Source organism: Lolium rigidum, chromosome 1 (genome assembly GCF_022539505.1).
Source record: "Lolium rigidum isolate FL_2022 chromosome 1, APGP_CSIRO_Lrig_0.1, whole genome shotgun sequence".
Lineage (NCBI taxonomy): Eukaryota > Viridiplantae > Streptophyta > Magnoliopsida > Poales > Poaceae > Lolium > Lolium rigidum.
Genome location: NC_061508.1, coordinates 73261009 through 73277536, shown reverse-complemented (window position 1 = coordinate 73277536; position 16528 = coordinate 73261009). Strand labels below are relative to the sequence as shown.

At 45.9% G+C, this 16528-nt stretch overlaps 2 protein-coding genes across 2 annotated transcripts; one reads left to right on the top strand and one right to left on the bottom strand.

Annotated features, from left to right (window-relative positions):
- Positions 1 to 2471: 2471 nt before the first annotated feature.
- Positions 2472 to 3800, bottom strand: LOC124675700 (putrescine hydroxycinnamoyltransferase 1-like). Its single transcript, XM_047211777.1, has one exon. The coding sequence runs from the start codon at positions 3798 to 3800 to the stop codon at positions 2472 to 2474; it is 1329 nt and encodes a 442-aa protein (XP_047067733.1).
- Positions 3801 to 4568: 768 nt separating this feature from the next.
- Positions 4569 to 6261, top strand: LOC124647313 (the record flags this gene model as incomplete). Its single annotated transcript, XM_047187279.1, has 6 exons — positions 4569 to 4912; positions 5495 to 5502; positions 5623 to 5681; positions 5745 to 5836; positions 5933 to 5984; positions 6253 to 6261. Coding segments are annotated over 6 exons (564 nt in total), but the record flags the coding sequence as incomplete, so codon positions are not given.
- Positions 6262 to 16528: the final 10267 nt, after the last annotated feature.

Here is a 16528-nt window from a genome sequence, read left to right as displayed (position 1 = left end):
ATCAGCATGTCAAATATAGCAATAGTTTTGTGTCCCGGAGTTTCTCAACTAATCTACTCACATGATGCCCACGTGAATATGAGTGGTGAACACTCGAGTAGAGAATAGCTAGATCGCTGATGCCCGCGTGATGACGTGAAGATGAGTTTGTCAAAACCCTCGAGTCTACCAACCTTCACAATGAAGAAAAGGGTGCGTCTTTTGTGGCTGTGAATCCACGCTAGCTGCATGAAAAATATTAATTGGGCCATTATTCCATTACACATGTGTACGTATTCAACAAGTTACTACAAGTGATGGACTTATAACTTTGACCTTTAATTGGAGGGCTATTGCTCCGGTGTCCCCCCGGCGAACGACGTTCTATTTAGACGGCTAGGATCTGCTGATACCCTTCGTGGGTTGACTTAATATGTGTGTTTGGTTCACGGGCAAACATGTACGTGATGGGATGAGATAAAATATGTTTAATTAACGATTAATAGAAAAGGATAAATATGCCATTAACACACCGGTTAATATGTAATTAAGGGGTCCTTTTCCCTTTGTGGTGGAGGCCGGACCTAGCGGGCGGCCGCCTACCCGTGCCTAGCAAGGTCACTACCCGCACATATTTAGCGAGGCCGTTTCTGTCGACTGGGTGTGGCGCAGACGTAGCAAGCTCGTTGCTCGCCACGCCATGGAGGCCGCCGCGAGCTAGGGAGCCACGTTGAAATTCAAGCCCGCCGCTTACCGCGCCCTGCAGGCCACCGATGTCGAGCTGGGGAGCCACGCGGAAAAGCAAGCCCACCGCTCGCCGTGACATGGTGGCCGCTGCTGAGCTGGGGAGCCACACATACGACGGTGGCAGGTGTCGAAGTCGCGTCGACGACCATGGATTCTCAGGCGCTAGTGAGATTAGTCATAAAATTCACGGATCATATGGTCCAGCCTTTCTCAGAAATATTCAGCTTTTGGGATGGGATCATCCATATTTTCTGGTCACGAACCAAACGCACGTTTATCACCTGAACGTCGTTCGCCAGGGGGGGGGGGCACCGGAGCATAGCCCTAATTGGAGATCACGATCTGACTCTAGCCCAACCTCGTGCCACTCTCGCGCAGCCACCAGGATCCCCACCGCCATCGGCCGTTGCCTCCACTAGCCCCCTCACCCCCGCCACTGCCCCCTAACCAGCAGCCCCCGACCCCCGCGTCTTCCTTAGGCGCAACCCATGGGAGCAACCTCCAGCGCCACTGGACTTCGAGAGGAGAAAGTCGTGTCGCCGCTGCCGCTAGTGTAGGTTGTGGTGGCTGTGGGGCCCATCCCCAAACGGTGGACTGGGATCCTCTAGCCAGCGGAAAACGAATGCCAAGGTGGCAGGCCAGGGTACATGGCGGCGGGCGCGCTCTACTGGTTGCGGCGGTGCGAGGTGCAATGGAGACTAGGGTTCTTGCAGAGGAGAACGCGAGGTAGAGCAGCGCTAGGGGTGAGCATATCGAGCGAGGTTGGCCCTCGATGATGCCATCTGAAGAGTGGCTGCCATGGCGTTCGGCGGCGGCTGCGAACCGTCCTGGATCCAATCTAGGCCGGTGGGTCGTGACGGCCACCGCCCGCATCATCCATATGGTTGGTTGTCGCCGGTGGAGGCAACGCGGGCATGTCGGGTCCGATCTACGTCAGTTCCAGCAAGGTTGGCGGAGGTCTGGTTCGTCTTCTCCTCTACTTCCGACTGGTAGCGTGGAGCTACTGTCATAGCTTGAATAAAGGTGGTTGGCCATGATGGTCTTCGAGTTCCAAATCATTGACTATCTTCATGCCGGCCTCCTCGTTCTGGGCGCCAACGAGTACTGTTCTTCCTCTCGAAGAGCTCCGCTGATTGGCACATGTCGTCACTAGATATCTAGATCGGAATTGCTCGGTTGTGCGCGTCCTTATCTTTGGCCACTGGGCCATCACGAGGGTGTGGCGTGAAACTCCACTTTGGGATGGCAATGCGTGTGCATTATTTCCTTCTTAGAGGTGTCGATTTTGGAGAATCATTTTTGCAGCCCGGGTGTTGTCTTTGGTGGTGTTTAGAGAGTTGTTGTTGCAAGTGTTTCGTCACTGTGATGGGATCTTTGTTTTTATTTTTCTCTCTTTTTTTTATTCTTGTTTCTTGATGTTTTTTGACATCTTGTTGGTGCAAAGTCTGGGGGTAATTGATATCTTCGCGATATTAATATATACACATCAAGTAATTTTTTTGGCATTGGTAAATGATATTATATATCTTGTTCCATTCTAAACTTTTACATAAATTTTATTTGTTTAATAGGAAGATTTAAAAAACACGCTGTGAAGATGCTATTCTGATAGAAGGTTACACAAATAATATGACTGAGGTATGTAAATAATAAGTTAGTAAAGTTAGGAGCACACCTCGAGTAAAATGCCGCACGAAGTGCACGATAACAATTGAAAGTACACACATCACAATGTGGGAAGATAGTTAAATGTTGGCGTAGAGGAGGCGCTGGAGATCGTTGACAGTTGCAGGTTCCGCGGACAGGAGGATGCGCATGCTGCCGTCGTCGGCACCGTCGATGAGGTAGGCGATCCCGGCACGCGGCTGCTCGGCGCGGAGCACCACCAGCGGCTTCCCCCACCCGAAATCCGTGCCGTACACCAGCGTGCCTTTCCAGCTAACCACCCTCAGGTCGGTCTCCGGCGGGACGGTCCCCGTAGGAGCGTCTGTCTGGCTCTGGCTGCCGGCGATCTCCATGTAGTCGATCGCCGAACGGACCATCTCATCGTCCATCCGCCGGATGGCCCCTCTGATCCGGCAGGCGACGGAGTCCAGCTGCTCCCCTGAGGTGATGTCCTGCACCTTGCCCGTCACGCTCAGCATGATGATCCCGTTCCCGAAGTAGCTGTCCGGAAGCGGCGGCCTCACGCTGCCCCGGACGTTCGCCGGGAAGATGAGGCGCGCCGTGGCGTCAGGCGGCAGCCGGCGGGCGGCGCACACGCACCGCCACACGTGGGCGCTCACGGCACAGAAGGTGCTCGCTCCGCTGGTGCAGGCACGCTTGAGAGCGGCGACCTGGTCCTTGGAGAGGGTGAAGATCTGGTTCGCCACAGCCACAGCACCCGGCGATGGCTTTGGCTCCTCGGACGGGGATTGCTGCTTTGGGGGACAGAACAAGGTGAGCGCGTCGGGGTGGATGACGGGCGGGGAGCGTGCGCGTAGGAGGGTGCGGTCGTGGCATGGGCGCTCCAGCGCCGTCGCCGCGCCGTCGCCGTCCCTGCAGAAGGCAGACCACGTCCGGAAGAAGTGGAACGCACCTATGGCATCGACGGCGATATGGTGCATTGCCACCCCTAAGGCCACCCCACCGCACTTCAAGAAGTTCACCTGGACGCCGCACATGAGTGACGGCGAGTAGTCCTCGACACGTGGAACGAAGAGCCTCTTAAGCTCCGGCGACGGCTGGAAGCTGCTCAATTCGTCGACGGTGAGGGCCGAGTGAGCGACCACGAAGAGTACGCCCTGGCCGGCGCAATCAATCTGTGGCCGACCGTCGGTGTCGACGCCGAGACGGCCGGCCAGCGGGTAGAAGGCCACCAGAGCCTTTGCCAGCGCCACCTTCAGCCTTGCCACGTCGAAGAAGCCGTCGACGGCGCCACCGGAGTCGGAGCGGTATAAGTGCACGGTTGGGGTGTGGCCTGTGGTCGCCCACGAGAGGTCGATTGGGGTAAGCCACAGGCCATGCCTCGGCGTCTCCTCGCTGGGCCTCAACATGCACCATTCCGCCACCATTACTTCCTCGTACACACCCATTTTTCTTGTACCGAGAGCTGAGGTCGATCGAGAAGAGGTTGAAGAGACAGTGGTATGAACTATTGCTCTCCTGCTTTCTTCCCTTATGTAGATCAGTTAACTACCCTAGCAAGAGTGAACAATAAGATACATGTGAGTCGAATCTCGAAACCCACAAAGACGGGGATCCAATACCAAAACATACTCCAATAGAAATTTGAGCTCCCAAATCGGGATCAAATGTTTTCTCTCGCTGCAGCAGAGACATATGGGTTCTTTATTCTCTAATGAAAATCGGATGCGCTGAGTGACAAATTTTTGGATCAGATGCCCTGAATGACTAAAACTCCACGAGAGAATATTAGCGGATTTTGCATTATAATTTATTCCCATTTAGTGCATAATCTTTAAAAAGCTTATGATAAGGTTAAGTGATATTTTTTGCAACAAACTTTCACAATGAAAGGTTTCTCCAAGAGTGACGCGTTTTAATTAATAACTTCATTTTTGGAGAAAGTGTTGCCATTAAATTCAATCATGACGTTGGTAAATATTTTTCTCTACTCTCTACTACTTAAAAAGACTAAACGTATTCCCTATTCTCCCCATCTCTTCGTACGTCAAAACCTTCGTCGTTCCGCTTATCCACCTTCCGCTCGCCCGCATGGGCCACATGGGCCAGGCCCACCTCTCGCATATCGCACTCCTTCCCCATCCAAATATTCTAGCCCTAGCCGCCTCTGCCTCCCCTCTCCCCCACGCGATCTGATTCCTCCTCCACCTGCGTGACCCCCATCACGTGCGACGGTGGCGGCGCTGCTGGGCCACCCGGTGGCGGTTCTTTCGGAGAGGCCGGTGCCGCGGCTCACGAGGCTGCTGGTGAACGTGACGGTGGGGCGGAGCCTGTGGCCGGTGCACGTCGTGCTGGGCGTCGATGCCACCGTGGCCGACCTCGCGCGCGCCACCGTCGCCGCCTACATCACCGAGGGACGCAGGGCGCCACTCCCCGCCGACGCCAACGACGTCGACGCGGCCGCACGGTTCGAGCTGCATCTCTCTTTTATCTCCTCTCCCGTCCTCATGTGCAGCTCCATACCAGCCATCCCCAGATCTCCTCCACCACTTGTGATGTGGTAAGCTTAATTTATGTTTGCTTTTGTTCAAGATTTTCCTGAATAATCATGATTTGGACTACTTACAAGGTTCCGTAGGCCCCTGCTAAGTATTGAAGAGGTGTATGTCCCAGCCATCGGCAATCCTTATGCATACTATGTATTTGAAAAAATGCCTATGCAAATTGATCATGCTAAAACACCCCGCCTTTGGGCCGAAATTCATGATGCAATCATTGATATTATAGTGCAGTCTTTGTATTCATATGAAATTGAGGAGTAAGCGAGTTGAATAGCTTTTCCTTTGTTGGGACTGTTTGTTTAAATTTGATTGTTTGGTTTGATTTTCATTTATTATGATGCTTTCTCAAAGTGCTATAAAAATGTTTTTTAATGTTCCAAGGGAGCAACAGAAGCATGCACATCTTCATGCTATGTTGTACGTTAGAACTGCCCATTATGTCGTGTTTCGGATAATCATGTTTCTGTTTTGAGTTCATTTGCGTCGATGCTTGTTATTGGCTCTGAGCAATAACGTGCAATAGACTGAAGCTCTGTAATAGATTAGTTTTTCTGTGTGTGTTTTCTTGTTCTGTATTTTAGTGGAACCTGTGAGCTGTTATCTATTTTCAAAAAGATGGCATCTTGATCTAAAAAAAAAGACAACATCTTGAATTCAGAATTCTTGGGTGTACTGGTCAGAATCAGAGTATCATTTTGTCTTGTCTAAGCTGAAGATGATCAGATATTGGGGGAGTACTGGAAAGAATCAGAGTATTATTTTGCACAGGTTTGTCATCCTACATTAGCAATCAAAAAATTGAAAAGAATCACTTTTATTCTACCATTGCAGATTCGCTGCAAATACCTTTTTCTCGAGCTGGACTATTGGATTGTTTTTGCTCCCAAAACAGATGTTGTTCCTTATCTCATGCCATCTGTAATGTTCTAATTCCTTATATTAGGAAGTAGTTGTCTGCTGCCACATATAACCTAATTCTGCATTAACCATCATTTATAAAGTTTCTCTGTAAATATCAGGTCCGCACAAAAGAAGGCGATTTCATTCGAGGGGCATTTTTTATATTCCAAGGTAACTTGCACTTGCCTATGCACACAAACTGAAGTTATTTATTTGCCGTCAGAATCATTTTATAACCATTTATTCTTACCGCAAACTTGGGTTTCTCATTCATGGAGATGAATCCATTGATCCTGGTAAATGGGGAAGCATAACCTGTGGACATAGGTGAACTGGATGACACAATTGGTTTCAAGTACTTGAAGAAGTATGAGTATAGCTTACGGAGTAGTGTCTTTTTTCTGAACATATCATTCTGACCATTGTTTTCAATTTACAGGTGGAGTAACCTTGAGTTCCCGGCTTCCCGCTGCCTTTCGGAAGAGTCATGAGCCTCTTTCAAAAAGGTTATATCCATGAACTGGATGAGAAGGTATACACATATTTTGTTTTTTTCGTTGTTTTTCTAAAGTCTGCTTCCTATGAATATTTTTGGAGTCCACATTTTGTCTTAAGTTCAATTATCATATATGAGTGTCTCAATTACTTACTTTATTTACCACAATTCAGGTAAAGTTCAGAATGGCGAAAATTTCAAAGCCTCCAGTCAACTTACGTATGCTAAATGTGAACAGGAACTTTAAAAGTTGGATAACTCTATCGTCATCAACAACACTATACATGACACAAACTAACTTTAGGTGTTCAAGATATTTATATGTGGCGAACTGGCGACATGATTATCAACCTTCTAATCAGAATATATAACATTTATGTTCTGCAAACCTGCGATTTAGTGCCCATCATGGTCATAGGTTCCTCTGTAGTTTCTTCCAAGCATAATACTTGTGATAAGACATCAAAGATTCATATAATACTATCCCAGTATAGGTTGGAGTGGTCCATTGCACACTATTCCTATTTTCAGCGGACCTTTTTTAGATTTTTTTATTCCTCATTGTTCCTCTTTTTCTGTGTTTCTGACAAGATAGGTATTATCACTTTTGTTTCTAAAGCTATTTAGTAGGTCAGTACCATATTTTAGCACCTCAAACAGGTTACCAGATCTTGGAAGTTTTCATAAATACTGTTTATAGCTTCAGGCCGAACCAGCCTCTGTTTCAAGGGGCATTTTAAGGTGAGACTGTTGAAGGAAAGCATGTCACTACAATGACAGAAAATGCCGTCTTTTCTTCAGCTTCTCTTGTCCTCTTGTTGCTTGAAGAAAAAATTTCAGCAGTATACTGAAAATTTCAGCAATACTGCTGTGAAAATGCAATCATCTGGGTTGAGTGTACCAGATGGGTGGAGCTGTAGCAGAAGCCCTTGGAGCTATCTTCAATGAAATATTCTGAAGAGAAACGGTGTTATACTGAACTTGATATCCATGATTGAGCCCTTGAAGGTATCTTGTCCAATGGCTCTCTAGATTAATTACTTGAATACTATTTAGTAATTTTCCTGCAGTGCTTTTTGCGTGATGAATTCCCTGGTTAACCTAATCAGTACAATACCTTCTGTATTATTTTCATGAAAACAATATATTTCAGTAACACATAGATAACCCAGTCAAAGTGAATAATTCAAACTCTGATGGCACAACTCACTGCATAGGTTCAGTTTTAGTGAATGGTAACCACTATTTCTACTTCGTTGAAAATAAAAAATCGAAATAGGAAAATTTACTGAAGTTGAGCTGGGCGGTAGCATGAGGGAGATGGAACTCGGGTACCACCAGGGTTGATATTTAGCTGCCCAAATGCCATACTTTCAGGTTGTAGCCTAGCCACCCCAACCCGTAGGAAGACAAGTAGGCCACTGATTGAAAATCATGATGGGGCATGTATGAACCGAAGCTCCTTTACTTGCACAGGCTGCAACTGCTAGCTTGCATTTTCTTGCGCAACCTTAGATGTATCTTCCTTTTCATCTCTTGCTTGGTGAACTTGCCGAGTGCAAGCCATTTCTTGGCACATTGTTGTGAGTGCCATTTCCATCATTTAAGGCATGTATAATTCATGCGCCTATGTAGAGGCGCCGGGATTTTGTTCCTGCCCGACCTGCAGTTGTGTCGTGTGATTCCAGTCGATAGACGCTTGATAGAAGGCCATGTACAACGGTGACCGCTTATACAGGCTCTTAAAATCCTTTGACCGAGTTGGTTGCCGTACGTGCAAGCGTCCGTCGCCTGGGAGCCATAATTTACACAGACTATTCAAGCGCCCGACTCCAACTTTTCCGCCGATGCCAGTAAAAAGACTGGGAAACAAGATGCAAACTACCAAAATGGGAGGGATTTATTTCCTAGGGCCTGCCCAAGCGTTCTGCACTGTACATGCCCTAATATTAGTCATCGATGCAAAAGGTTGCGCAGGCGCTTGTCGCTAGAATTAGGGTGGCGGCATGGTAATCGGACCGGACTTTGTTAGAGAAACAAGCGTCTCAAGTGGAGGCTGCGTTGTAGCTATGTACTTTCTCGTAAGACGCTAGGATTAGTTTTCTTCCTTTCCTCCGCACAAGCGTCTGCCTAGGCGCCTACCATTGAATATGTCCTTAGAGCATCTCCACCAGTAGCCCCCAAATAGGCGCCGGCATCTCTGTTTGGGGGCGCCGGCACAACATCCTCTATTTGGGGACGCTGCTCCCACACCGGTGGCCCCAAACATGCGGCCCCGATATATTTTGAAATTTAAATACAAATTTGCGACCCGATATTCATATGTAGTTTGAATGAAATTTGTACAAATTTAACGCGATTTTAAACTAAAAAACTAAAAATAAACATCTAGCGGCGCAGGGAGTCGAAGGCGCTGAAGTCGAGGTCGTAGACGCTGGATGAGAAGGACCAACTGTCGACGTCGTTGGCCTCCTCCTCGTCGGCCTTCTCCTTTCGCGCCGGCAGCTCGGATGGTCCGGCGAGGTCGACGTAGTTGGCGTCGTGGTCCCTAGCGGACCACACCGCCGCCTGTCGCGGGTCGATCGCGATGTGACAGTAGTCCTCGTCGACGGAGCGGCCGATGATGAAGTTGAGGGCGGGGAACTCCTCCTCGTCGCCGTCGCCACGAAGGGCCGCCTGCGCCTCAGCCTCCTTCTCCCACCATTGCTTCTTCGCCGGCGGAAGTGGTGGCGAGGCGTCCTCCTCCTTGACGCGGGAGCGGCCGCCCGAACCCGTCGTCTGACGAGATGGAGCAGAGGAGGCGCACATGGCGTCGTCGCGGATGACGACGCCTCCGGAAGGAGGTGCGGGCGAGGCCGAGCGCGTGCGCTCGACGGCGGACGATCCTATGTGTGAGGTTTCAGACGCTGTGGTCCGTTCCGGCGCCCTCTGCTTGGTAGGCGGCGGCGCCATGATCGCCGCCTGTGGGAAGTAGACCGGCTCCCACTGCCCGCGGACGCGTGGAAGGTAGCCGTACTCGAGAAGCGTGCGGTCGACGTCGCGCCCGTACCACCAGGCACGGCGGCCGACGTTGTTGAAGCGGACGCCGGAGGGATTGTCCATCCGTGCGACCTCTTCAGCGCGCTCGCGGCCGAAGCGCTCTTTCCAGTCCAGGCTGTCGAGGGCATTCTTCGGGAGGCTCCTCTGCTCCGGCGTCATCGAGGCCCGTCGTTCCCTGGTGAGGGCCCGCATCTGTGCTCCTCGCGGCGGCAGCGGCGGCACGGCGAAGCCGCCGTTGGAGACGTGCCAGCCGTGCGGCAACTTGAACTGCACTGGCACGGGGATCCGATGCCAGTACATCACGTCGGCCTCGTCGAACGATAGCTGCGTCGAGCGGAGCATGTCGCCGCCGCCGCCGGCTTGGCCGTTGTGCGCCATCGCGTTCGCGTGCGGGTGGGTTGTGGTTCGGGCGGAGGTTGAGGACGGCAGCGGCTAGGGATGGACGGCAGGGAAAAGAGAGTAGTGCGCGCCGGTGTGGTTTTAAGGAAGACGGCGGACGCACATTAAAAACGCGTGGGTACAGTAGGTGGACGGCGCGTGGACAGTCGCCGCCCTCGCCGTTTTGGTTTCCGTGCGGGAGGCCATTAACGCCGATGACCAACCTCCCCGCGTCGTTTCCAATGCGAACCGCCACGTCACCTCGCTGACAAGGCGCCCCCACCCGCGAAAATCGTCGTTCCGCAAGGCGCCGGTGATACGTCTCCGTCGTATCGATAATTTCTTATGTTCCATGCCACTTTATTGATGATATCTACATGTTTTATACACATTATATGTCATATTCGTGCGTTTTCCGGAACTAACCTATTGACGAGATGCCGAAAGGCCGCTTGCTGTTTTCTGCTGTTTTTGGTTTCAGAAATCCTAGTAAAGAAATATTTTCGGAATCGGACGAAATAAAGACCGAAGACCTTATAATTCCCGGAAGCTTCCAGAGCACCGGAGAAGGATGAGAGGGGAGCCAGGGGGCCCCACACCACACCCCGGCGCGGGCCGGGGGCGCGCCCCCTGTGGTCTGGGCACCCCGTGGCCCCTCCGACTCCCTCTCTTCGCCTATTTAAGCCTCTCTGACCTAAAAACACCGACGGAGAGCCACGATACGGAGAAAACCTTCCAGAGCCGCCGCCATCGCGAAATCAAGATTCGGGGGACAGAAGTCTCTGTTCCGGCACGCCGCCGGGACGGGGAATTGCCCCCGGAAGCCGTCTCCACCGCCATCTTCACCGCCATCGCTGTTCCCATGATGAGGAGGGAGTAGTTCTCCCCTGGGGCTGAGGGCTCTACCGTAGCTATGTGGTTAATCTCTCTCTGTACTTCAATACAATGATCTCATGAGCTGCTTTACATGATTGAGATCCATATGATGAGCTTTGTATCGCTACTAGTTGTGTGCTACTCATGTGATGTTATTAAAGTAGTCTATTCCTCCTCCACGTGTGTAAAGGTGATTAGTGCGTGCACCGTGTGGTTCTTGTCGTAGGCTATGATCATGATCTCTTGTAGATTGTGGAGTTAATTATCATTATGATAGTATTGATGTGATCTATTCCTCCTTCATAGTGTAATGTGGACAGTGCGTGCACTATGTTAGTTTTTGGTTTATCTTGCAAAGATCTATTATGCTCTAAGGTTACTTAAACATGAATATCGAATGTTGTGGAGCTTGTTAACTCCGGCATTGAGGGTTCGTGTAATCCTACGCAACGAATGATGTTCATTATCAAACAAGAGTGTATGTAGCACATATGAGAAGAAGTATTTATTATGCGATCAATGTTGAGAGTGTCCACTAGTGAAAGTATGATCCCTAGGCCTTGTTTCCAATACCGCAAACACCGTTTACTTACTGTTTTGTTGCATGTTTACTCGCTGCCATATTTTATTCAGATTGCTATTACCACTCATATACATCCATATTACTTGTATTTCACTATCTCTTCGCCGAACTAGTGCACCTATACATCTGACAAGTGTATTTGGTGTGTTGGGGACACAAGAGACTTCTTGCTTTGTGATCGCAGGGTTGCTTGAGAGGGATATCTTTGACCTCTTCCTCCCTGAGTTCGATAAACCTTGGGTAATCCACTTAAGGGAAACTTGCTGCTGTTCTACAAACCTCTCGCTCTTGGAGGCCCAACACTGTCTACAAGAATAGAAGCTCCCGTAGACATCAAGCACTTTTCTGGCGCCGTTGCCGGGGAGGAAAGGTAAAAGGCACTCATACTTCGGTTCCAGGTAACAGTACTTTTCTGACGCCATTGTGTGTGTGCTCGAAGCTATTTCCTTTAGACTCTGCAATTGCGACATTTGGTTTCTTGTTTACACTAGTTAGGCATAATGGACAACAAAGAGCTTCTTATTCTATTTCCTGATTTAAGACATGGATGGTTTGATACAAAAATTAAAAAACTTATAGAACCTTATTTACATGATAGTAGCAGTGTTATTAGTATGAATTCAATTACTGCTAATGCTATGAAGAAGTCTAAGCTTGGGGAAGCTGGTTTACATAAAAATAATCTTTTTTGCTCCTCCGCTTTAGAAGAAATATTTTGCTCTGATGATGCTTTATCTCCCATATGCGATAACTCTAATGATGCTTCTGATACTTTAAATCCACCTGCTGAAAGTATTCCGTATAAAATACCTATGGAAATTATTGAACGTGTTATGGATAACCGCTATGAAGGGGATGGAACTCGTCCATCCTAGGAATCATTTACTCGTTTTTGCATGAATTATGCGGGTTATTCAAGTGTGCAGGTATTTCAATGGATGAAGTTAGAAATAAATTATTTGTTATATCGCTATCTGGTGAAGCGGCGCATTGGTATAAACTATTGAAGGACGGGCGCTCTCTTGATTGGAAGGATATTGTGCCTCTATTTTATTCCAAGTTCTATCCTCCAAGTGAAATTCACAAAGATCGAAACCATATATATAATTTTTGGCCTCATGATGGAGAGAGTATTGCCCAAGCATGGGAGAGATTGAAGACTTTAATGCTCAAATGCCCCAATCATGAGCTTCCGGGTAATATCATCATTGATAATTTCTATGCAAGACTTTCTTTTCAAGATAAGACCTTGCTGGATACTACTTGTTCTGGATCATTCACGAGCAATAAAGAAGAGTTTAAAAGGGACCTTCTTGATCGGATTAAGGAGAACGCTGAAGATTGGGAGAACGACAAAGGTAAAGAGTCAGGTATAAACTATGATTATGAATGCATTGAAACTTTTATGAATACTCGATAAATTTCGAAATATGAGTGCTACTTATGGTCTTGACTCTCAAGTTGCTGCAAATCTTTATAAAGCCTTTGCTTCTCATTTAGAATTGCCTAAAATGAATTTTGATAAGTATCATGAACCTTTTAAAGAGGCTTGCATGCAGAATGACATTGTTGTTAATGATTGCAATAAGCATGCTCAAACTCCTAAGAATGCTATTTCCTATAAGCATGTTAATTTTTGTGGAATACATAGACCTTGTGGAATTAATCAAATAGAAGATGAATATTGTATCCATCACAGAAATGAAAAAACTAGAAAGTGGTCTAGAGCTCTAGATGATCTTGGAGAAAAAGTGTGTGCCCTCTATCCTTTTATTTGTGAACTTTGCCATAGAGTTGGTCATTTTAATTTTCAATGTTCCTCCAATGATAATTCAAACCCCATGAGTGCTGCAAATTTGTATTGTGATGATGAAATTATTCCTAATCAGCATGATGAACTTACCTTATTTTTGAAGTGTGAAGAGTTATCAAGAAAAATTTCTTTGTTAAAAATTAACGATCTTGATATTGATGATGTCCTGCATGGTTGTCTTTCTTACTGCATTAATAATTGCCATACAAATACTTACATACAAAATATTTTAGAAGATGACACCTTGCCAAAATATGATAGGACCGCTGTGTGTTTTCAACTAATTAATGAAAAGGAGGGATCCTCCCAAGTTTCTTCTATTGTTTCTAAAAGAAAATCAGGTTATGCGGACAAGCCACCCTTCAAGCCTCTTCCTCCTAAAGAAGGGAACGAGGAGAAGGAAGAGAAGAAGAAGAAGAAGAAGAAGGGAACGAAGAAGAAGAAGAAGAAGAAGAAGGAGAATAAAAAGAAAGAGGTAACGGCGTATCCCCGCGTGAATGAGATAACGCTAGGTAACCGTAAGTATGTTGCTCCTAATGATTATTATGATAATGAATCTGAGTACGATGATCTTCCTATACCCTTTACCCATATTAGTGATCATGATTTGGATGAGCACACTGCCTTTGATATTGAAAATCTCTTTGGTACTGAATATGAAAGTAATGATGATAGCATTATTCATGTCCCCTTAAACGATGATATTGAAAGCTCTAAGCTTGGGGATGTTGTGCTTGAAGATCCTATATTTGAGACTTCTACTGAAAATGATGATATTACATATTCTGGTTTAGATAATTGCTATAGAGATGTATATGACACATGTTACAATTATCCTTATGAAACTTGTCATAGTTATGATGGGCTTGCCAAAAACCATTTCCTTAGTATGCAACTTATTTACCATGTTCAAATTCTTGATAATAATCTTGCTCCAATTACTATTAATGAGAATAACTCTTCTTATGCCAAAATTAATGATATTTCTATGCATATGAACCATGATAAGAATGTTTTAAGTGACGGGTATATTGTGGATTTCATCAATGATGCTACTGAAAGTTATTATGAGAGAGGGAAATATGGTTACATGCATCTTAATAATATTAAGTTTCCCCTCTTTATGTTGAGAATCTTTAAGTTACTCGTGTTTTATCCTCTTATGCTTGTTACTTTGCTCTTCATGAATTCATATGTGTATAAGATTCTTCTGCATAGGAAGCATGTTAGGCTTAAATGTGTTTTGGATTGCCTCTTGAAGCTCTCTTTTGCTTCAAATACTATTTCTTGCGGGTGCATCACCAAAATTGCTGAGCCCATCTTAATGGCTATAAAGAAAGAACTTCTTGGGAGATAACCCATGTGTTATTTTGCTATAGTACTTTGTTTTATATTTGTGTCTTGGAAGTTGTTTACTACTGTAGCAACCTCTCCTTATCATGTTTTTGTGCCAAGTAAAGTTTCTATGTCAAAGTTGATGTTATATTTGGGATCGCTGCGCAGAAACAGCATTGCTGTCTGTCACGAATCTGGGCACAGTTCTCTGTAGAAAATTCGAAAAAATCTGCCAATTTACGAGCGTGATCCTCAGATATGTACGCAACTTTCATTAGTTTTGAGTTTTTCCATTTGAGCAAGTCTGGTGCCAGCTTTAAATTCGTCTTTACGGACTGTTCTGTTTTTGACAGATTCTGCCTTTTATTTCGCATTGCCTCTTTTGCTATGTTGGATTTATTTCTTTGATCCATTAATGTCCAGTAGCTTTATGCAATGTCCAGAAGTGAAAAGAATGTTTGTGTCACCTCTGAACATGTGAATTTTTGATTATGCACTAACCCTCTAATGAGTTTGCTTGAAGTTTGGTGTGAAGGAAGTTTTCAAGGGTCAAGAGAGGAGGATGATATACTACGATCAAGAAGAACGAAAAGTCTAAGCTTGGGGATGCCCCGGTGGTTCATCCCTGCATATTTCAAGAGGACTCAAGCATCTAAGCTTGGGGATGCCCAAGGCATCCCCTTCTTCATCGACAAAGTATCAGGTTCCTTCTCTTGAAACTATATTTTTATTCTGTCACATCTTATGTACTTTACTTGGAGCGTCTCGTATGCTTTTGTTTTTGTTTTTGTTTGAATAAATGATTGTTTGGGAGAGAGACACGCTCCGCTGGTTCGTATGAACACATGTGTTCTTAGCTTTTAATTTTCATGGCGAAGGTTGAAACTGCTTCGTTAATTGTTATATGGTTGGAAACGGGAAATGCTACATGCAGTAATTGGTATAATATCTTGAATAATGTGAAACTTGGCAATTGTTGTGCTCATATAGATCTTGTTTAAGCTCTTGCATCATGTACCTTGTACCCATTAATGAATAATTACATAGAGCTTGTTAAAATTTGGTTTGCATGATTGGTCTCTCTAAGTCTAGATATTTTCTGGTTGAGGTGTTTGAACAACAAGGAGACGATGTAAAGTCTTATAATGCTTACAATATGTTTATATGTGAGTCTTGCTGCACCATTTTATACTTGAGTTTGCTTCAAATAACCTTGCTAGCCTAAGCCTTGTATCGAGAGGGAATACTTCTCATGCATCCAAATACTTGAGCCAATATTCATGCCATTTGTGTCCACCATACCTACCTACTGCATGGTATTTCTCCGCCATTCCAAAGTAAATTGCTTGAGTGCTACCTTTAAACAATTCAAAAGTTATTACCTCTTATTTGTGTCAATGTTTTATAGCTCATGAGGAAGTATGTGGTGTTTATCTTTCAATCTTGTTGGGCAACTTTCACCAATGGACTAGTGGCTTCATCCGCTTATCCAATAACTTTGCAAAAAGAGCCGGCAATGGGATTCCCGAGTCCCAAATTAATTAACAAAAATAGACACTCCTCCATGGTATGTGATTGTTGGACGGCACCCGAAGGATTCGGTTAGCCATGGCTTGAGAAAGCAAAGGTGGGGAGGAGTGTCATCATAATAAAACTAAAATAAAAAGGCACTCCTTCATGGTATGAGATTGTTGGCAGGCACCCGAGGATTCGGTTAGCCATGGTTTGTGAAAGAAAGGTTGGAAGGAGTGCCACCCAAAAACAAAATAAAATGGGAGCCGCTCTTTGAAGGTTTGCCCGGCAAGGGGGTTAGAGTACCCGCTACCATTCGTTGACAACAACAAACACCTCTCAAAACTTTACTTTTATGCTCTCTATATGTTTTCAAAATCAAAGCTCTAGCACAAATATAGCAATCGATGCTTTCCTCTTTGAAGGGCCATTCTTTTACTTTATTGTTGAGTCAGTTTACCTATTCTCTCTATCTTAGAAGCAAACACTTGTGTAAATTGTGTGCATTGATTCTTACATGTTTACCTATTGCACTTGTTATATTACTTTGTGTTGACAATTATCCATGAGATATACATGTTAAAGTTGAAAGCAACCGCTGAAACTTATATCTTCCTTTGTGTTGTTTCAAAGCTTTCTACTAAGAATTTATTGCTTATGAGTTAACTCTTATGCAAGATTCA

Excerpts from the sequence above, each read along its gene's own strand:
- LOC124675700 (XM_047211777.1), bottom strand. The coding sequence starts at position 3,800 with ATGGGTGTGTACGAGGAAGTAATGGTGGCGGAATGGTGCATGTTGAGG.